Raw genomic sequence first — 23771 nt, 5'->3', positions numbered from 1 at the left:
TTCTATTTCAACTTAAACCACCAGTAAGGCTTTGTTATTCTAACATGTGCCATATGAAAAACGGGTATCATAATAAAATTAATGACCAGTTAGGCTAATGTCTTTGCTCACAATCGCACCTAGTAGATTCTATTAGTTCAAAACTTAGGCACTTGATTTCAGGTACTTACTTAATTTACAGTGTATATTTTTCAATATTGTTTGTGCAAATGCAATTGTAATTTTATTCAAATTGACAGAACTATGTAAAGAATAAATACTTTCCCCAAAAGACTATACCTTTGTATTTCAGCTTTAGTTGGCAAATTGTTCGTTTTGAAAACTTTCCCTCACAAATAAAAAGATAAGAAGCAGAAAAACAAAGAATTGCCACAACGTATTTGCTTTAATTTAATTTGAGACAAATTGAAGTAGCATATCCTATAGATTTCCCTATAATTAAAAAATATATGTATGCCACAGTAGTTACACATATCTTTTTCTAAAAGTGGGGGGAGGGGTATCAAGAGGAAGCTTCAGTGCCAGAATGAAATGTAAAGGCATCTTCCTGGAGAGAGCCTTGAGACCAAGAAAGGTAGGACACTTCCCTGAAGCTCTGTAGCCCACTAGTAAAAAAGATCTACAGTATGCACCCGCCCCCATGCTGTCAGCCCTCTGTTCCTGCCACTAAGCCCTCTCCTGAGAGCACTGAGTTAACTTATCTCCATGGTTCCTTCCAGCCCTGAAACTTGATGATTATATGATACTTGACTTTTGCTCTTTGAGATCTACACTGCAGCACACACTAGTAAAATCACTTCACCATGTTATTAAAAAAACTGACTAATTATTCATATTCTCCAGGAAAGTACTTAAAATTAATCCATTTGTCAAACAAGCCTACCAAACTGTGGTCACACTTGGCCGAAAAGCATCTGTTCACTACTTGAGATTTTGTTCCATCCCTAGACAAAAGCAGTAGAAGGGAAGAGACACAACGTCAGAGGAAGGCAAAGGAAGGAGATGGGAAAAACCAGAGGGTAAACATTTTAACCTGAATTTGGTGTATTTCCATGTCCCTCATTTGGAATTCAAGAGGGTAGCAAAATACAGAATACAATCTGTTTTGTCTGCAAGTAAGATAACCTACATGCAAAGACTGCTGGTAAGAAGGACCTTTCTTCAAAAATTAACTTTTGTTTCAGTAACAAGTTCACAAAAAGTCCCATTGTAAGATTATACAAACTCTGGTTAAAATTAACACATGATTTAATAAATAGAGAATTCTATCTCAACTTAAACCACCATAAGCTAACTACTTTTTATCAAGACTGTGCCTGACCAACACCTCTTAAACAAGTAGATAATAGGTCAAACGAAGACAGAAATGATTTTGGAACAAAAAATGGTTGTGAAAGAAGCCCTTTTTTGTTGGTTTTTTTTTTGGGGGGGGGGGTTGTTACATGTCCTTGGACTTGAACTTAAGTGCTATCTTTGAGCTTTTGTACTCTAATGCTCTACCACTTGAGCCACAGATCAATTTGTGGCTTTTTTGGTAATTAATTGGAGATGAGTCTCATAGACAACTTCCTGCCCGAGCTATCTTTGAACTGTGGTCCTCAGATCTCAGCCTCCTAAGTAGCTAGGATTACAGATGTGAGCTAACACTGCTCTGCTGAAAGCAAGCCTTTACTGCAGGTACTGGAGCTTGAATTCTGTCCCTGAGATTTGGGGTTCAAGGCTAGTACTCTACACCACTTATGTCACAGCAACACTTTTGGCTATGTGTGTGTGTGTGTGTGTGTGTGTGTGTGTGTGTGTGTGTGTGTGTGTGGTTAATTGGACATAAGAGTCTCATGGACTTTTCTGCCCAGGCTGGCTTCAAAATTCTACCCTTGGCTCTCATCCACTTGAGTAGCTAGAATTAACAGGTATGTTAATTCTTCCAGTGTCCAGCTGGAAGAAATCTTTTTAAAGGTTAATTAAGAGTTAGAAACCATGTTTTTATTTCATAAAATAAAAATAATTTTGAAACTGAAATTTTGCAAATGGGTTTAAAGAGGAGAAAATATTTTAGGAACCTCATTTAGAATTGTGCTCTAATATGACAACATTACGAAGAACAAAAGATTGTGTCCAACTGTGGTGATATGTGTTAATTGTATGGTTTTCCAAAGATGTGGGAGAACTGATATCAATTACGGTATAATTACCATTACTTCCAACAGAGTTAACATGTAGTTACTACTAAATAACATGCAATTAACTGGTGTCACATTGCACACGAGGCTAAATAAGATACAAATTAAAATTTCTCCAATGGAACCAGAATACCCTTTTATCTCTTAAAAAAAAATAAAAATAAACTAACATTTCATTGATCAAGTCACAGCCTCTTCAGGAATCAGGAAAATTATTTCTGAGAAAGAAAATCCAAGACATAAACTAGAAAGAATAATTTTCAGACATAAGATGAAAAACTGCCTTGGGAGGAAGATACATGCATTAACAAAAAATTTAGATTTTATATTGTGGTAAATACAATCAAAACATTCCTAATGTGTTTATTTCAGTTGCTAAAAATGAGGAGTCTCTATGTTAGAATCATATTCACAAAGTCCTTTAATTTTACTAATATCTAATAATAATAGCAATGTTGTTATCATTTGCTTTATTTAGCAAGCACTGAACATGTATCTGCTTTAGTGGTACTTTGAAAACAGGCACAGAGAAATGACTAAGCCTCAGTCCAGAAGGGTGCTTACACAGAATTACTGATTATTTGCAATGTGGAGTGGTAAATCTTGACTCAACAGGAACATTTGCCTTATCAGATGCGTTCTGGGGGAAACACAGAATTGCAGAGATCAGTCTGAAGTAAAATTCCTTGTTGGGATGTCTCAACTCAGCCACAATCACACAGGAAGCTTCCACGCACTGCCTATGAGAGAGGAGTATGTGTGGGACACCCACATGCCAAACAAGCATCCAGGTCTAATTAGGAGCGAGCTGAAGATGGCAGAGTGCAATGCTGTGAAGTTGATGAGAGGACAAAGGCAGAGAGTTGCTGTATTTAAAACGCAACTACAGTCTATCTGCTATATCCGTTTCAAACATCTGGGCTTCCAATTATTTATTGAACTCATGTGTAAGAGTTATTTGGGAATACTACAAATGGTTGTAGATCAGGAACATGTTAACAGCTTTGTGAAATCTTCCAGGATTGAACTCTTGCAAAAATCCTCAACAATAAGAGCAAAGCTGCTATGCAATTGTTTTCTTTCAGTAAAGGCATTTAAACCATGAAGATGTTAGCATGCTAAGAACAAACATGGTAAATATCATGGTAATTAGTGCAACAGACAACATTTTAGTAGGAACTTACTATTTTTTAGGTTTAGTTTACATTTAGCTTTCCTTTCTCCCTCCCTTCCTTCCTTCCTTCCTTCTTTTCTTCCCCCCTTTCTTGTTCCTCCCCTCCTCTCTTCCTTTTTCCCCTCTTTTTTTCTATGTGAAATCTAAATGCTTTTTACTTGAGATTAAATGAGGGTAGTCACATTCATAAAAGGCTGCACATTTCGCTGGAAGATTACATAAGCATATGCACAGATCTCAAAGCGTTCAGGGCAGCTTGTTCCCCATGTAGCCAATTTTCTCTTTTTTTTCTCTGAATATAAAGCTCAGGAATAGATGTTTATTCTTCCATCTAGTTCTATGCTTTGCTCTACTGAATTCATGACCCATTTGCTGGGCTTCCAGGAAAACACAACTGGGTTATGAGGGGGTGACAACAGAACAACAATGGGTACATCATTGTGGTATGTTATTTCCTCTTGTTCCTGCATCACTGTGACATTCCTCTGATTATTGCAGTCTCAAAAAAAATGTGCTGATCACTGTGTGTGTTAAGCGACACTGCCAACTCTGAGAAGCTAATACCCTCCATAGAGTACATTATGCATGTGATGTAAATGAGGTATAAGCTCTCCAACGCATCAACCATTTGTCATCACAGAGCCAGTACGCAGAGCAAGTGCCTTTTATTCCTTCCTCTGTGAGTGCAAATGGCAAAATATATAAATAAATAGATAAAGAAGATCACCTGCTCTTCACAATTGACACTAATTGACACAAACTTGAAATGATTTCCATTTAAAGTATATTTTGTGTGTGTTTTTTACTTGTTTGTTATTGTATTAAAGGAGAAAGGGTTATCAGCTCCACATTCAAAAATCAGAAATGGAAATAATATATATTAAGAGAGTTGAGACTGCTCACACTTTATTTCTCAGAATCACAAAAGTCAGTCTTCAGCTCTATGCATAAGCAGTTTAAATATTAAGATGATAATAGCATTGGAATTTATGATTTGATTCATAAGTTAGAACTCAAGCTGACAATTCAAGTTTGGGAACTAAATAGTAAGTTGCTTTAAAATGTAGAAGGTGAATTCCTGATCTAAAAGCAAGTGCTTCAGTAGATTTGAACAATATTGCTTCAGCTATAGGTTAATATTTCTAAATGAAATTTTAAGAAAAGCAACACCCCAAGGGCCCTACTGTTAGATCATCAAAAAGAAGCACGTGTTTATTCCTAAAATTTCATATCAGCATTCCTGGTGACTCTCTGTCCTCTTTGTAAGCTGGGAAAAACCTGAAAAATTAGCCAGAGCAGGATATGAGAAATATTCCCAAAGATTGAAAAATGATAGTTATCAAAAATGGGTTTGCAAAGTACCTACTTGTTCATAGGACAAACAACTTCCTATGTGAACATTCCAATTACCAGCTTTCAAATTTTTGTAGAATTTTCGATGGTTATTTCCACCAGCTAATGACTTAAGATCATGACTGTGTGAAAGTACAATTCTTTTAATAAGAATGCAGTTCTTATTTAACTGTATTGTGATAGTGACATTAAGGAAAGAAAAGCCAAAAAATAATACAGCCTGCTTTTAACTGAAAAAATATAACTCTATTCAAATTTATAGTGATCAAAATTTTAGTTTCCTATAGTCAAGGTGATAGCAAAACAAAGTAACAACAACAACAACAACAAAAACATTACACATAGGATAGCTAGCCTTCCTGCCTGTACCAGGGCCCAGCATGTTAAAACCTGTCATTTAAATAAGCTTCGAGTTTGTGGATTGTGTTCTCTTATTGGTAATATGACATGAAGGCGTAGATTATTGGAATGCTCAGATCAAGCAAACAAATCTTAAAATAAACAATCTATTTAGGATCTGTTTGGTTTGAAATACTAGCCTTCCCAGGAAGACCAGAAGCATGTCTATGGGCTCACACTTCTGCTTTCAGAAGTAAAATTCATTGCACATTGTTTGAAACACGTACTTTCCCTTCTGGATAAACTGGTTTCACTGCAAACTGAACTCTTTAGCATGTTTTTCATTCAGAGATAAATCACTAGTTAATATTCTCTCAAACATCACCGTTAGATACTTTTTACATCATTAAGTTAGCTTCTAATATTATAAAAAGGTTGAGAAAATGATCCAAGAAAACCAATCTGCACAAAGCCACATGAAATTCATTAACTCACTGTGTTTTGATCTCCTTGTATTGTGCTGATCTGTAAATCCATCTACATTTAGCTAATTCTCAGTCCTCAGCTAACTCTTTAAGGGGAAAAAAAGAATGTTTCCTATAAACTCCAGAGATCTTGGGTATAACAGACCTGATTTACTTGAAACAGACTTCATTTCCTTTCTACAACCTCTCCTTCCCACCACCACCCACAAAGATGATAAACAAAAAGTTGTTTTATTTATAGAAAAATAGTGAGGACATGCTACTTATTTATACTATTAGTCTACAGCAGCTTTGAGTTCACCCATTCCAATGATGATGAAGATAAGAAGCTCACAGAGCAAAATAGCACTTGTTTCTCAGCAGAAATCACTGAGTTCCTCAGTTCTTAAGCTTCCCATGCAGCTATGCTGAAATCACCTTAACTATAAAACCCTGTCCACATATTATCCCATTTGGAAGGCATAATCTACTGATTCTTTAGATTGTGGTGAGGCTCAAGATCCCAAGACTCCACAGGTTGTAACCTACAAGACAGCTTTCAAATCTAGACCTTTTGCTTTCCTTTTCTTCATTAAACAACAACAACAACAACAACAAACTTATGAGCCTTGATTTAGTTCTGGTTATGCGTCATGTGATCAGGAAAAGCATCATCCAAGCTAGCTTCCAAAGTTTTGTAAGTCTGTTTATTTAGTAAATTTCACTTCCTGAAGCTATTCAAGTTTAAGACTTCATTGCCTGACCATCTAAATAATTAACTGAGCATTAGATTTTGCATAGCTACAGATTTTGCATAGTTACCCCTCTAGTCCCCTTACTCTATTGCATCCTTTGTATATGGTAATTCCTATGTAGTTTTGCCTCCCAGCTTCCTCCCCGCAATCCCCCACCATCATCTCCAGATACAAACCCGGGAAGTTTCTGTGGCTTTGGTACTGCCAAGAACATGGGCTAGAGTCAGGAGATGCAGATATTAGGCTTGAAAGCTCTGCTACTGAAAAATCTAAAAAGCACAGCTGCCTCTTGCAACTCTGAGTTTGGAGAAAAATCATCAGTGGTCAGACACTGCACCCTAACTGCAGCAGGCTGTAAGATTGCAGTGAGACATAGAAGGGAAGTCAGAGAGAGAGGGACCAAAGGAGAGGAGGAGAAGAGAGAGGGAGTTCTGAGGGAGCGAAGAGAGGAGAGAAATATATCCTGTATCTTGATAACTGTAAGTAGACAGGGACAGAAAAGCAGACTGTGAGCAATAGACCTATTACTTAAAGGACAGAAGACAGAGAAAGAGATCTTGAGGCAAAGCAACTTGGGATTCTTAAAAAAAGACTTCAAAATTCTTCTAAAGACGGGTGTGAAAACAACCCTGCAAATAATGCAAACTTTCTCTGCCTAAAGAAATTTTGAAGGTGCAGACAGATGTGATGAAAATAAATTTTTATTTTAGAGTTAACTACTCCTTACAAACCATGGCCTCTGTTCCTAAGTAATCATGATCAATGAATAATGCCTGAGTGTTTTAGGCTCCAAGTTAGCAGGCTTGGAAATAGGCCCAGGCTTTCCTTTCACATTACTAATAACAGTAACTCAGTGAGGCACAGTACAAAGTAGAAGCTTTGCAGGGAGGAGGGCTGATATTTGAACAGACTTATAACTACTTAGCGATTTGGATTTTGTTTTTAATCTGCAATGGAGCTAAAAACAGGATACTAACAATCCTACCTCATTGGATTTTGGTAAATTACAAATGAGACTTTGTCTAAAGTCGTTCAGAGAACTTACATTCTTAAAAGAGTAGTACAAGATTTCTTTTTTTCTTTGTGGTGCTAGAGATAGACGGAACCAATATCTTTGTCATCCTAGGTAAACATTCTGCAAATTCTGCAGCTGAGACATAGCCTCAGCCCTAGGAAATTCTTATGAAAGCTATGGACCCTAAGAGTTCACTAAAAATGTTTATTTAAACATGTTCCCATTTACAGCTCGAAAAAACAAGATTAGTTTTATTGCCATTATTGTTATCAACATATGCAAGGAGACCCCCCCCAATTTTAGCATTTCTCTTTTCATAAAAGTCATGATAATTCTCCATTGAGGACTACAAGGTATTCTGATGTAGAAGATATGAAAACTAAGGCTATTGGGAAATGTAATTATAAGACACCCTTTGTTTCTCTTCAGAACCAATGCTGTTGACTACAATTATAAAAAGACATAGAGGGCAAATCAGGGTTGCACCAAAAATAAAAGCAAGACAGTACTTTTGGAAATTCTAATATTAGTTGCAAATGTCAAGAATGCAAACTGAATCTTAGCTAAAAGTGAACCTTGGCACAGTACTCCCAGTTGCACTTTTTTTTAAAATATAGCCAGATTCAAGACAATGCTGAGGGAGAAGCACTGAGGAAAGAATTCTTTGAGTTTTTACATATATTTTTTACATATACAACTGTGGCCTACCAGTTGAAATGGAAATAATCAAGTATAGCAATATCATCACCATCAATGGCATAGAAAACAGATCCAGAGCTTGGGATCTATCTCACGCAGTGTTACATAAATTCACACTGTCATGCATTTTTTGTAGCAAACAGACTGATATACATACACACAGACATGGACTCATAGACATACCTTCAGACACATGAATTCAGACAGATGAACATTTACACATATACACAGACACCAAGAGTCATTGACAGTTACAAAGATACACACAGACAGACAAACACACAACAGGCACCCATTCCCACAGACATAAATAAATATATGCCTGGAAAGACAGCCATACAGAAATGCAAACACCCAGGAAATGAATACCCTCCCTCTGACACATTTAACATATTCACATTTAACATATTCACACATAGATGGGACCCATATGCGCACGTGCACACACGTACACACACGCGCGTGCACACACACACACACACACACACACACACACACACACACATTTTCATGTGCAGCCCTGGTAAGGACTTCCTGGGTCACATGGCAGGCTCTAACATTGAGGAAGAGGGTAAAGTCCATTTGCTATGGTAAAAAGAATGTGGGGTTTGAAACTGGCTCTGAACAGCCTCAACTCTAACACTACCTGGATAACTGGAGTTCTTCGAATTTCATCCCCATCTAAATAATGGGAAAAAAGCTCTATTTGTGAAAAATTAAGTGTCAATAACAAATAGGAAAAATATGTTTTGCAAAATAAATAACTAAAAGGCTTGAAATTTCCATGTTCTTAAAATTGTGTGGCAATGAAAGCTTGTTAAGTAAGGAAGGAGTGCTGGGTATTATTGTCCTCCTCATCCACAGTTAAAAAGGATTAAGTTATCATTTAAAAGAATATCTGAATTGTCAAGAACTACAATTTCCTATAAAATATAAATACAAAGTCTTCTGTTAGTAACATCAAATTTAATCACTTGATTTTGAGTGCCTCCTACATATGAAGAATGCCTGTTCCATTTAACCTTGTACTCTGAATGGTCAACAATCATAGACAATGTGCATCATGTGCACAATGCATGACATCACTACAGAAACCATAGTAACAACATAAGCAGTACTAGACTGCATTCACACTGTGAACTTCTCAGAGTCACCACCGTTCTTACCTTAGTACCACATGAGCACCAGCCTAGAACTGAAAGCATCCCCGGGAGGTGTCTCATCCCATCCTCACCTCTTGAGAGGAATGTGGGCAATCACCTCCCTTGCCTCTGCTTCAGTTTCCCTGTCTATAATATCAAGGGATTGTACTAAATGGCCCCTGATTTCTCTGCTCTAAGTATTCTTAAACTGTAATGAATCAAAGAGCTATTAGGTAAAGGTGTTTCTGTTGAAAATGCTTAATATATAAACTTTTACTTCTATAAAAATAGTTATGAGCTCCTAACAAATCTCAAGAGGAAAGGTCTGTCCTCAGTGGACTAGAGGCAATGCAGCCCCTTACAATCCTGTAAGGGTAGATACAGAGACATATTTGTAGAGTTCTCATAAAGGTCTATGAACAGATTAGACACGATGTCTCTAATTCTCAGAACAAAGATTCCCGAGAAAACCAACATCATGAAATGGCTACTGCTTTGAAGCCCAGGGACGCCAGTGGATCCAGCATGTAGACAGTTCAACAACACTATGTTTTCAAGGGTCACAGCTTGGGGTTATCCTAGAATGTGGACACTGTTTGGATCATCTCAAGGAATTTGGTGGGAAGAATCAATAGTTTAGAACCTTCTTAACCTTTCTAAGGTTATATTTTACACAAAACCAGATTTTAAATGCTCAAGTTTTATTCGGGTTTTAAAAATATGATATGCCATTTAAATAGCCTCAGTCTTGCTTCTAAAAACTTATCATCAAATGACATCAGACTTAGTGTTTTGTTTTGTTGCTAATCATATTATATATTTTTCTTTATTAAAATAATGGGAAAATTCCTGACAATATGCAGGGCTTTTGTTCCTCCTGTAACTCAGATGCTTAAAAATTATTTAAGCCAGGCAGTATTGGCTCATGCCTGTAATCCTGCTACTCCGGAAGCTGAGATCTGAGTATCACCACTCAAAGCCAGCCAGCGCAGGCAGGAAAGTCTGTGAGACTCTTTTTTTTTTTTTGCCAGTCCTGTGCTTGAGCTCAGGGCCTGAGCACTGTCCTTGGACTTTCTCAAGGCTAGAGCTCTTCCACTTGAGCCTCAGCACCACTTCCGGCTTTTCTCTATATATGTGGTATCGAGGAATCGAACCCGGGTCTTTGTGCATGCTAGGCAAGCACTCTACCACTAGTCCAAACTCCCGGCCCTTCTGTGAGACTCTTATATCCAATTAACCATCGCAAAACTAGAGGCAGAGATGTGGCTCAAAGCAGCAGAGCACTAGCCTTAGCAAAAATAGCTTAGGAACAGTATCTAGGCTTTGAGTCCAAGCCCCATGACTGACCAACAAAAAAATTATGCAAAATGCAAGTGGATTCTTCAGAAATATTTTATGTGAAGTAATGCCATATTAAACACTTGCTGCTGTACTGGTATATAGTTTTCCTTTGAGCTTTGTTGACATACTGGAAACTTCATGTTTTTACAACAGGCTAGGCTTTCAGCTGAGGAAAGACAGCAACACAAAAGTGGATTTAAATAAATTTTAAATAGGGTTCCACCTATAGGAATGGTCTTAAAAAGCCTACAAATGAGATGGAAATGGACTATAGCATTATAGTGAACAGCACAATAAGCAAAAGAGCTAAGTGTTCCTCATCACAGATGAGGACAGTCTCAGAGCTGTGAGTCCAAGCAGCAGAAGTTCAAGTCCAATTCACTATGCATTCAAACATGTTCTTTTCCCTCTCCACATTCTAAATATTCTTACTGTTCTCTTAACTTTTATAACAGAGCAAATGTACCTCCATCTACAGGTATTATCTGAAAAGACAGAATTCACACTAGCTATGAAAAAGGTTTGTTTCAGCATGTCCTGTCGCCAAGTACATGTCACGTTCTGGGCCATGCCTCTCTCATGGATTGCTTTATTAAATGATTACAACAAACATTGTGCCTAGAAACTATGACTACTCCCAGATGAAGATACCACCTTGAGTGGCATGGAAGCTAGAAAAAACATGTATATGAGGAGGAAGAAGGAAGAGAGGGAAAAGGAGAGAAAAAGAAGAGAAAGGAAGGAGATTGACATAGGTTCATTCAGTTCTCAAATTCTGACACTTTTAGAAAATGTTAATTAAGGTTCTCAGATATTAACTCCTCAAGTGATAAAGCTAGGATTGAAGCTGTTAACTGTCCATGACACTGGTCCAATTCTGCACTTTGTAAATAGAGCAAATAATTAAATATGGACCAGAACTGAGGAAAGTATGCATGAGATGACATATAGAAGAGTGCAATGTCAGCTACATTACTCAGACTAAGACAAAGAACACTGGGTAAAAACTGATCTCAAAGATAAAGATATGTTGAAAAAATAGCCCTACAAAATTACCATAGCTCTCAGCTGAGTATTGTAGACACAGGCTTAGGTGTTCTCAACCTTTTATGACACCTCATGGGAGAGAAGTCACATTTCCCTCAAGATTCTATTTTTTTTTATGTACACTCCTAAAACAGTGGGGATCTTGTAACATATTCCTTTTAGCAAAACTCACAACTCTGTGACATCCTGTCCTTCATTAGTAATTAAGAAAATATAAATGGAAAGTGTTGCTGTGTACTTAACTTATCTCAGCTTTACCTATTTGTTTCCACCATTACTTTTTCCCAGTATCTCTATTCATGCTTATTTTCTGTGTGTATCAACTGCAAGTCATTAAAAAGTTAGTGATTTTTTCAAGGAAAAATGTAAATATAAGTAACAATTTTATTAACTGCCTTGCTCATTAACTCCAATAGAATAAAATTTCTGGTTATTTTAAACCAGGGATTCTACAATATTTGGTTCATGAAGACTGTTTTAAAAATTAAGGAGAGAGAAGTAACATAGGAATGCAAGTATATGTGCAACAGGCTCTAAAATAGGATATATTAAAAAATCCATACTTGGATATCTCTAAGACTGGCTTAGAGAGTTCACAAAACCAAGATTTCACAATAACACTTATGAATCCTTATTTACTCTTTTAATTTTCTTTCACTCATGTGTATACAATGGCACTCAAGAAGCTACATGACAAGGATAAAATTTTAATGCCAAAGACATTACAGGATATAAAAATTTGTGTTCTAATAAGTCAGATATTTTAAATATTTATAAAGGAATAGAACAAAGCCATCCATCAGTTTTTTTTTAATTTGAGAAATATAGTTAACATTCCAAATACAATTTATATTACTATCAAATTGATTTCTTATTGTTATTTTAAAATAAATGTTTAAACATTTCCATTTTAATATTTAATGTGATATATTTTGATAGATATATCCCATATAAATCAGAATTCTCTCGAGTTTTTATTAGTTTTAAAAATGTGAAAGGATTTTGAGATCCTAAAAAGTTAACAGCTGGTCTAAGAGCTTGAAAAGATCAGATGTTTGAAGGATGAAGGCTTAACGGGGGTTAGATCTCCAAAAATCCTTATATTACTAAACATGCTGTCTATATATATATCCAAAATAGAAACTCTCAGAAGATGTATATAAAATTACTAACTGATTCTGTCAGATTTTAACTCTTTCACTAGAGTAGACATTAACTGGATGTGGCATTTTAAGTTTAAACACTTGTAACCAAACGAAGTTTTACATGTTTCCAAATCCTTACCTCTATTCTTAAAAAGTATCTTAAACCTTATTAAATCTATACAAATTCTCACCATAGTCTCCATTTAAACTGCAGGAAAGAAAAGATCCAAGCAAGTTTGTTGTTGTTTTTATGAATTAGGCCCTAAACTAGTAGCTAGGCAACCACAGAAGTAGCCCTGACAACAGAAAGAGAAAAAAAAAAAAAAACAACTTAGTGATTACATTCAGCCAGGAGCTTAAACACACAGCACTGCATAGTTGCCCAGTGTTTTCAGTTTAAATATAAAATCTAAAACTAATAAAATTTGCCTTGCTTTTTCCTAAATTTTAGGGGAAAAAAACCTACCACATTATAAATATAGCTTTTGTTTCAAACAAACATCCAGAAAGAAGCTTTGTCTAGGTTGACTTCTTTACCTCATGATTTCAGCATTGACTTCATTAAGATTGATGCTTGAAATTAAGATGGGTGTCTTGATTTAGATTCTAGGTAAAATAGCCCTATCAATCTCAGAGATGTAGGGAACAAATGAGACTCTGGAGAGAAGAAATGCAGGGACAAGGTGATGCAGAGCTGGTCTTAGTTTCCTCATCTGTGAAACAGGAATAATCATAGCTGCATCCTTGAATTTGGAAAGGATCAGGAAGATAATATATGTAACATGTTTTGAAGTAAGAACTATTAAAGAAAACCTCGTAATACCATGTTGTGAAAAATACTGCAGCTTTTAAAAACTGACACTTGCTCTGTTTTATAAATTAAGATGGTCACAATTAAATTTATCCCCTTAACTGTAAACTCTCTAAATTGTGTTTCACTTTCCTTATAGGCCAAGCTGTTTTCCTGGAGCAGATTGACATAGAAGAGCACTCTGACTGAGCACATTAGGCAACTACTCACAACAATGGTAACACTGACTAATTGGTATTATGTACACCTTTGAAAACAAGACCTCACTAGCCTATATTAAGAGCTGTAATAAGAAACTCAATCATTCCAAACACATTTTGCTAAATAATTTACCCACAATTCCCTTTTACTTATTGTTATATGGTTATATTGATCTTCTGTCTAAATCTATCCTGTCATGCAACAATGAATATCTGAATCAATTGTATAAGTAACAAGAGAAATACCAATTTGGCAATGGGAAATAGAAAATATCTAGTATGTGTTTTTTTTCCAATAAGAGGGAGAAGTGTTACCTTTATACATTCCCTGATGAACTATTCTCATATTTTGCAAAGTATGTGAGGAATGAGAATCTGCACTTGTAAAAATTAAAAAATGGCTTTTTGAGTAAGGAAAAACAAATTTTGTGCCTCCATAATTGTATTATAATATTTTGTTTTACTTTATTTTTAGAAATGCCATTTTGCATGAGAAATTTATGTAATTATTAAGCATGAGGTTAAGTATTTTCAAATATCATTGTATAATTCTGTTTCTAGGGAAATACATTAAAATACATTAAATTAGTGGGAACAAAAGTTCCCTATCACACTAACATAATAATATTTCAATATCATTATCATGGTGGTTATGCCCAATATCCTAGCAAGTAACTAGTACATACAAGTTACTCTAAGAGAGAGAAAAATAAAGAAAACACCATTTGTGGCATTATAAGAAGCTGTCTGTTAGTATCTTACTAGCCTTCTCTCTATCCCCCAAAGACATTATAGCCCCAAAGAGCAACAGGTTGACCTAGTTGTTACTGGAAATTATCTGAGAGAAAAATTAACAACATCTTTAAGTAATAAATGAACTAATATTAATGGAATGTCTCTGGTACTTGATAGGTGCCATGTTCACCTTTCTTCAAAATGGCCCTTCATGGAAAGGATGACTGCCTTCATTTTAACAATATGGTCATTAAAGTGAGGATATGATGGCGCCACACCAGCTACTCAGCAGATAGAGGCAAGAGGACCATGAGTTTGAGGTCAGCCCAGGCAAAGTAAGTGAAACCTTGTCTCAAGAACATAATACGGTCGGGTGCAGCAGCTCACACCTGTAATCCTAGCTACTCAGGAGTCTGAGATCTGAGGACTGCGGTTCAAAGCCAGCCCAGGCACTAAACACCGTGAGATGCTTATCTCCAGTTTTTCTAACTATAATTGAAAGCAATTGTACAAAATCAATGTAATGTTCCCTCTAATTCTTCCATATGTTACAGCTTTAACCTCACCAATACATATAAGATGTAGGTAAAGTATGATAATGGTGACTGTAGCTCATTTTGATTTTTCATGAAGTCAAATCTTTTTCCTGCAGATGACAGCAATAGCAGCTTAGGCCACATATACATGGATGTATCATCTGCCTGTTTCTGAGTAGCTGTTATATTGGAAGGTAACCAAGGTTACACAACAACTGTGTAATGAGGTGCCCAGCCCAATTATCAAGGTCAGATAAGTTTAGGACACACTTTAACATAGATCCATTCATTAAGGCCACCTCTGCCTTACCCTGCCAGATGCCCTTAGTTTAGTTCTGAGGACATTCATAAGCAGCCTGATTAAAATTCTGCTGTGTATTATCATAAAATACTCTCTATCTTTGAGATGTCAAAGCAACAAAATTTGGTAAGCAATTAGCCTGTGATATGATCTAATTGCACTAACTTCGACAGGGCTAGGATAGCTAGGGTTCTTGGTATGGAAAGCTAAAACTCAGAGAAGGAAGGGAAGTGAGATTGCTGCTGGCAGGACACTTACAATCCATGAGCAGAGGCTATGTTGAAATGATGAAGCATAACAGGTCCTAAGGCGCTGTTACAGTCTATTGTCCCCACAATCTACATATCTAACAGATCCTAAATACATCGTAACACAGCCACCCAGAACAACTCCACTGGTGCCATTCTGGTTGATTAAGTCAACAATGTTTCATTTTAAAGCCCGAAAATTGGGACTTGTATAATACAGTGAAACACATAGACATATATATAGAACTCATATATGGGTTTGTATAGTAAATGTTAACCAATACTGATTAAACATACTAACTCTGCCCTATACACATTTAATGTGATTAAATGCAATATGTAACAGTGAACACTGTAATGCACTTCCCAGCTTTCCCTATCTCTCAGTTGCAGGGAATACTATTGGTAGCTAGTGCTCAGCTTTTGGCCCTTTTTTTGGCATTGTCTCAAGTGAAGAAAGTCACATCAACCAATGTCAAGTCTTAATGACCATGTCACCTTTAAATCTTCTCATAGCCTGAGGAATTAGTTAAGGCTGTGTCACCATGCAACCTCCTCTTCTGCTCAATCATTTCCATAGCTAACCACTATGTCATGGTTAGTTTCCTGCTTCCCAGGAAATCCAAATGTGTGCCATATTCCTTTGTAAAGAATGTCCAATTAAGAGTGAGAATTTTAATGAATTATAAGGTCTCATGACAGCAACATTGTGAAAAACTAAAACTGTATTATGGACTACAAAGAACAAATTCATAAATTAATTTATGGATCTTTATATTTAAACAAATAGAAAATGATTGTAAATTAGACAATTTTGAAAAGAGTTAACGTGAATTTGTCATAATCTCTTTCCCAGTTTTATTGCACATTATATAATTACCCTTTTTGATGCAGAAGAAAATCTGATTCTCAGAAAAACACAGCAGTACCACATGGAAACTCAGGAAATTTAAGATAGTTATTTTAATTATAAAAAAGAGTGAAGCTATCTAACAAGTAAGGATAGATATCTACTCTGGATACTAATAAAGAGTCTGGAAAATCACAAAATTAAATGAAAAGAATGGCATTATTCAGGAGAACAACCATCTTAAGCTCATATCTAAGTCTGATTTTTTTCTTATTTTTTTATTTTGAGCTTTTTGGTTCAACTGATATTCTATCACCTGAGCTAGGCCTCTAGCTTTTGGCTGGTTATACTGAAGATGGATATATATATATATATATATGTGTGTGTGTGTGTGTGTGTGTGTGTGTGTGTGTGTGTGTATGTGTGTGTATATATATATATATGTATGTATGTATATGGTTGGTTTCAAATCCAAATCATCCAGATCTTAGCTTCTTGTGAGTAGCTAGAATCCTAACTACAAGGTACTGATACCTGACTCCAAATGATTTTTTTTGCCCATCCTGGGCCTTGAACTCTGGGCCTGGGAACTGTCTTTGGACACTTTTTCCTCAAGGCTAGCACTTTGCCACTTGAGCCATGGCACCACTTCCAGCTTTTTCTGTGTATGTGGTACCAAGAAATGGAACCGAGGGCTTTATGCACACAAGGCAAGCACGTGGTCTACTCCTACCCCAGGTTTCTGGCACTCCAAATGAATTTTTAAGAGTCAGTGAGAGATACATAATCTGTCCAAGTCAAAGTTGACAGTGAATTTAATAGTGTCTGCATTTGAACCTCACTTCCAGTTGGTGGTACAAACTCTAGAACATGGGACTAGGGGATGACTTTCTGTGTCTTCTCAAAATCAAAATGTTGAAGTCCTTACCCCAATGTGATGATAAATGGATGTGTGTCTTTTAGAGATAATTAGGATAAGTAGATAAAATGATGAGGGTGGAACCTCCATTAGAGCACATGAATAATCTCAAGTATACGACGAATGTATATACAATGTAGGAGACACCAGAGGACTCATCAGACCATAATGTGTGTGTTTTCCCATCAAATATGGAATGTATCATGGAGCTATGCAAGGTTTCCAAGGAAATGTATGCCCCTTCAAGTCTAAGGAAAGATGGGAAAAATCAAGCTGTTGAATTAGCCTAAATTCTCGACACCAATGAATGGATAAAGAAAATGTGGTGAATACACACAATGGAGTACTAAAAGCAGACTACTAGAGAGTAAAGAGGGTGGAAGTATGTCACACACACGTATATATATTGTATATGTGGAGATTTATATCTCCACTAAATACTGTTTGTAAAAGAGGAGATGACAAAGAGAGACTTAAAGGAATAGGGTAGAAGGGCAAATTTGTTCAAAGTACATAGTAAGTGTCTATGGAATTATCACAATGAACCCTCCTTTATACTTTTAATTCAAAAATAGAATATATAAATAAAATGCAATATGTATATATGTGCATAGATGCACACACACATGCACACATACACATTCAGTGCAGCAACTCAGTACAGTGAGAAAAGAGTAAAATCAAATTCTTTCCTAAGCCTTGGTAAGTCAACATTCCTTCAGAGCTAATCTTCCTAATCTGTGTGAGGGCTTTGATCACATACATGCTTTAAAAATCCCACCATTTTCCCATCCTACAAAACCTTCTCCAAGCCCTCTTCACAGCTGTCTCTGAGGGTAGACCAATAGTAGGTAAGGACAAGAGTTAGATTTAGAGTGAGTTGGATTGTTTTCTCTCAACAAATATATTCATCTTTACCTGAGGTTCCCATGAATGTCATCCTATTTGAAACTCTCTGTAGCTGAGAGTTAATATGAGGTCACTGTGGATTTGGGTAGATGCTGAATACAGACACACACAGAGAAAAGACAATCATTGAAAACAGGCAGAAACTAGAGAGAAACAGCTGCAGCCCAAGCAACAGTAAGATTTGTTACAACCATCCCCAAGGGAGGATTTTCCTTTGATGCTCAGAGAGCAGGGTGCTACAGACACCTTGGGTGGTGAATGGCCTCCAGAAGGGAGTGTGTGAAAATTTCTACTACATTTATATATTCAACATGTAACAAAAAGATAAATATCAGCGCTAGGAAAGGAATACAACCACATTTCCTGATTCTCCTGACAATCACATCACCTATCCTGTTGAGAAGGAAACAGAAAAACCAGCAGATAATGTCCATTTAGCTTCTTTCACACACAAATATAAAAATCCTTCTAGGAACTGGGAAAGCTACAAGATCTATTCTAATAGATAAAGATTCTGCCACATCAGCCATACCAAAATTAACAAGAAGTGGATCTTCAATAGCCTTTACTGAATAAACATATACATGGCAATATTTAGAAAAATGTACCCCAACACCGTTATCATTAACCTATCATGCTACACATTTTGTCCCTATATCAGAATCCCATGCCCCTCTCTAAAAAGACTGCCCTCTCTCTCTCTCTCTCTCTCTCTCTCTCTCTCTCTCTCTCTCTCTCTCTCTCTCTCTCTCTCTCTCTCTCTCTTGTTTTTGTGGGTCATGTGGGACTTGAGCTGGCCTGGGTGCTGTCCCCTGAGCTCTTCAGCTCAAGGCTACAGCTCTACCCTTGAGTCAAGCCCCACTTTCCATTTTCTAGAGGTTAACTGGAGATAAGCATCTCAGGTCCTTTTGTGCCGAGGCTCACTTTGAGCCTTGACCCTCAGATCTCAGCCTCCTGAGTAGCTGGGATTACAGGCATGAGCCACCATGCCCAGCTTATTTTCTCTCTTTAAAAAAATAAAATATTTTATTCTATCAGGTAATCAGAATTTTTCATGCTGTCTCCTACAACCCTCCCTCAGCTGGGCTCCCTCTCTGTTTCCATTTTTTCACAGAAAGCCTAATGATCTTATGTGTAAATGAGCTAGATCTATACCCTGGGCAAATGGAGCCCAGAGATCCCCACCATAGGCAGAGTAAAGAGAACCTAAAATCAAATTCTACTGTGCTCTAATATGCTCTTCCCTTGCCTCGGCTCTGCCCTGGCCCATGTCTTTCATTTGGTTCTGCTATCCTTTCTCTTGTGGCAATCTGGCCTCTAAGCTTATTGTTCTGCTGCCTAGAAAGCTTCTTACTAGAATGTTCAACTCTAGCATGCTCAATGTCACTTCCCAAAACAGTCCTTACCACTTTATCTTAAATACCCACTCTGCAGCTACCATTTCCCTAAATTGCTTCATTTCTCATGGAAGTTATCCACCTCTTGATATTTCCTCATATACTTTTTTTCTCTATCTTTGGTTCCCCTCTGTTAGAATTTAAGCTGTATGAGGGCAGGGATTTTAATTTTAATTTTATTTTATTGTTAAGATAATGTATAGAGTGGTTACAGTTACATTTGTCAGGTAGTAGGTGCATTACTTCTCACACACTGATACCCCTTCTCATGTTTTTGTTCCTGTTTCCCTCCTACTACCCCCTCCCAATCATCTTGTTTTTCCCCCTTCCATTCTCTATTTTATATAAACAAATAAACATATATATATACATATACATAATATACATGGTAACAAAGTCAGATACAGTAACAACATGAGATTAATCATAAGGGCAAAAAAAGAGAAGAGAAATAACAGTACATTAAGAACAACAATTCTCCTCGCAGAGAATTACAATAGCTCAAAACCTATGTACATAAGGTCATATAGGATGAGACTAAATGAAATGAACATCAGGGTTTTTTTTTTAAATTCTGAAATCAGAGCTTGAACTCAGTGTCTCACATACTTGCTCAGCTTGCTTGCTCATAGCTGCCTCTCTCTTCATTTGTGTCATGTCTCCACAGCCCTGCCTACCTTCACCCTGCCGTTCTCCAGATCTCTTCCTTCTGAGGAGTAAGAATTGCAGGCATGAGCCACTGGCTCACTGCTGTATCTCGAGGGCCTAGACTACATTTCATTACAGAATAGATACAAAATAATTTGCCAAATCAGAAACAAAAAAGGAACGCATTTTACAAATCTCTCTGTTATATTTTGCCCTAAAAGACGGAAGGCTTAGTATTAAATTAATTAAATGAGAAATTATGGCATCACATTAGCCTTGTGAACATATATGCTTCTTCCTTTATAATACTCACAACTTCTAAACTCATTCTGATAACATCATACATACTCTTTCTTATAAGGTATCTTGCAGTACTTTGGGATGTGAAAGAGAGACACACCAATAAGCAAGTAGACTGGATGCCTGGGAGGCAATGTCAGTAAAGGGGAAAGTAATGCTTAAATGTGACATGACAGGTCCAAGAGCTGAATGCAGGGCAACCCTCGAGCAAGAAGCCCAAATCTTTGGCTGCTGGGTGATCTGTGGGAGCCTGACAAGAGTGAGTGAAAATGAATCCACAGGTCTGGCAATCCAGTGGAGGAGGGAAGAAAGGTTTACCTTTTCATTCCTGCAGTTGTTCAGTCCCATATTATTCATGGAGGAGAGTTTTCCATCAACACCATGTGGCTGTTGCTGCTGCTGCTCCCGCTGGATCTGCTCTCGCATCTTCCGAGCTTCCTGAATGGCTTTCATCACTGTATCCTGATCCCCAAAAAGGGCAGGAGAGTTGAGACTGGACAGGATATCTGCATACATAGGATGCATTATTAGAGACTGGTGAGGCTAGACTATAAAGTACTTCTAAGATCCACTCCCCTGTAGACTATCACATTCTCTGAATAAGAAAGTGGAAGCCACATTTGTTATTAATAAGTGAGTACAATACCATGCATAGAGCACAGAAAGTCAAGAGTAGCAAATATTGCTGGTGCTTTTCCACCACTTGAGCATACTCTGGCACTCCAGTGTATGTGGGTCCTGTCTTCTTCCTTCTTGGAGATAAGAGTCCAGTCTAGATTCCAAATGTGTGTCAATTTGGGCCATCTACAGTGTAAGAACAAGCTTGTCTCTTTGTGGGAGTAATAAAGTGGATGATAGAAGAGTTGTAGAGAAGAGGCTGGGAAATCTGCCCAGGTTCCTTATTCTATTTGGTATGTTCATACAGAAGAGCTATTTCAGGCTTTTCAGGGTTAGCAGAAAAGACCCCGTGCATACCACATGCATTTTAGTGACATCTGTTTGTGTTTGTCCATGTGCCTGCTGCTGGAGAGGGTGAGCAGGATGAATACACGGCACTCTCCATTCCGCATTGCTAGCTGGCTAATGAAGCATTTTTCTCTTCATGTTGCCTCAGTTATTTACCAAGAGAAGGAAAACCTATTCCCTGTACCCAACTTGAATCCCCACTGCTCTCAGTCTCCCTGTCTTCATGACAGTGAATCTATAAGTGGGGAAATGATTCTCACATGAGAGTGAATCCTCAACTAAAGCAAAAAGAAAATTGACTTTATTATGTTCCAGGAATGGGGGGAAATTAAAACTGAAATAAATCATATTGCATAACTTGCATTTTACCTTGGATAAAAAGGACACTTTGAATAAGGTTTACCAGTTTTAGACAACAAGAAAAGCAATTGCTTGATGGCCAATAGATTTTAGTTGCTGTAGCATGATCCAGTCTTAAAAGGCCTTGTACGAACATTTCATAGCACACATTTTTACTTCTTATAGACTGAGGGAAGAAAGGTAATCACACTCAAATCAGGCTCACATCACATGCTTTATGTGGGCAATGGATGTGTCTTTGGATAGGTCATATCTGAAAGTATTTTTTAAATCCTTTGTAGGATCTAGAAAATACACATCTTTTTTCTGAAGGTTTTCTGAGCAAAAGACTATTTCTGTGCAATATACTCTGAACAAGAGTGCAGCGCACCCTAAGTTGCTATTACTTAAGCCCATCTGGCTCATGACCTAAAATACACTGTGCTGAGGTGTCAGTCCCAAACAGCAGGCCCTGTGACATAGTCATTTTTGTCCCTCTCAATTCCCAGCAGTGAACAAATGCTTTCCAAATAAAACACAGAAGTGGATTATAACAGGGCCACTTTCTAAAGCAGGTCTATTATTTATCATTAAGTTAGCTTTATTTCTCTCTCATCTGGCAAGTTCCAAACACCCAGCCAAAAGATATTCTTCATATCCATTGCTAGGCATGCATCACTTCTTTCTTCCACATGGATACCACTGACTTGTGGGGAAAATCCACTGATCTCTGCAACAGACATCCCGACTGAAAATATGAAAAGGCTCCTGTGTAGATTCCAATTTCAGCAAGGAAGATTGTCTGAGGCTCACAAAGACTCAGTGCAGCTCAGCAAATATCACAACTCTGAGTTTATAGAAGGAGACTGGGTTTTGCCTAAGTGGACATGGGTTCTACCCATATAAGCCATATAAGCCATTTTATCTGAAAGAACTATAGCTTACTTTACTTGCACAATGAGGGTAGTAATAATATACTATCTGATTCATAAAAGAATTGTGAGAAATTTAATGAAATAAAGTACTCAAGAACATTTAAAAATATAAATGGCTATACTCACACATTTAAAAACTATATTAAAATAACCTTATCTGACTTAACACAGGAAGGTAAACTAAATCTAATCCTTAACCCCTTAGAATCTCAAAGCATTACGTTAAGAATTAAGAGATATTTAACAAGTGCAAGGTTGATGACTCAGTCCTATAATCCGGGCTACTCAGAAGGCTGAGATCCTGAGCATCATGGTTTGTAGCTAGTCTGGGCAGACAAACCAAGAGACTCTTCTCTTTGATTAATCACCAAAAGGCCAGAAGTAGAGGTGTGGCTCAACTGGCAGAGTGCTATCCTTGAGCACAAAAGCTCAGGGGCAGCACTATGATCTGAATTCAAGCCCCAGGACCAGCACACATACCCACAAAATACAAACACACACACACACACACACACACACACACACACACACACACACACATGAGATATGTAAAAATTATAGTAAAAATAATGTTGAGACTCTTGGCACTTTCTTGCTGAAAATTGTTTTTATATTTCTTATTTCATCTTATACCAATAGGTAAACATGTCAGTACCCATTTATTTTTGGATTTAAAAAAAATTGACTTGATTGCCTTATAGGGCAAAACACTGTGTTTGGCAACCATACATGAATTTTTCTCTTAGTCTTGATAACAAACTATGGACAATATTATTGCCTAATAGACAATATTTTTCTTCCTTTAAAACTTAGAAAAATGAGTTTAAACATTAAATAACTATCTCAGCACCATACAGGCAGTCAGTCAAGGCTTAAGTCAGTCAAAGTTTAAGTCTATCTCATTGTACAACCCATTTTTCTTCATAGTTTTCAAGCAAGGGTGTGAATATCCCTAGAGAACTTGCTACATCTATTTTGGACAACAAGAAGAAAGAGGGTCCTTAAGACCTGGCTTCCCAGATA

At 37.1% G+C, this 23771-nt stretch overlaps 1 protein-coding gene across 23 annotated transcripts in view; it reads right to left on the bottom strand.

Moving 5' to 3' along the window:
• The window catches only part of Sox6 (SRY-box transcription factor 6), a 559138-nt gene that overhangs the window by 46491 nt on the left and 488876 nt on the right, over positions 1-23771 (bottom strand). For all 23 annotated transcript variants that reach the window (XM_090348077.1, XM_090348078.1, XM_090348079.1 and 20 more), the window contains one exon: positions 20827-21014. In XM_090348077.1, the coding sequence (XP_090204203.1) occupies positions 20827-21014 (188 nt within the window). The remainder of the gene's footprint in view (positions 1-20826; positions 21015-23771) is intronic.

Source organism: Megascapheus bottae, chromosome 16 (assembly GCF_031878675.1).
Source record: "Megascapheus bottae isolate mThoBot1 chromosome 16, mThoBot2.hap1, whole genome shotgun sequence".
Taxonomy (NCBI): domain Eukaryota; kingdom Metazoa; phylum Chordata; class Mammalia; order Rodentia; family Geomyidae; genus Megascapheus; species Megascapheus bottae.
Note: the sequence above shows the minus strand (reverse complement) of the source record. Positions and strands in the feature narration are given on the sequence as shown.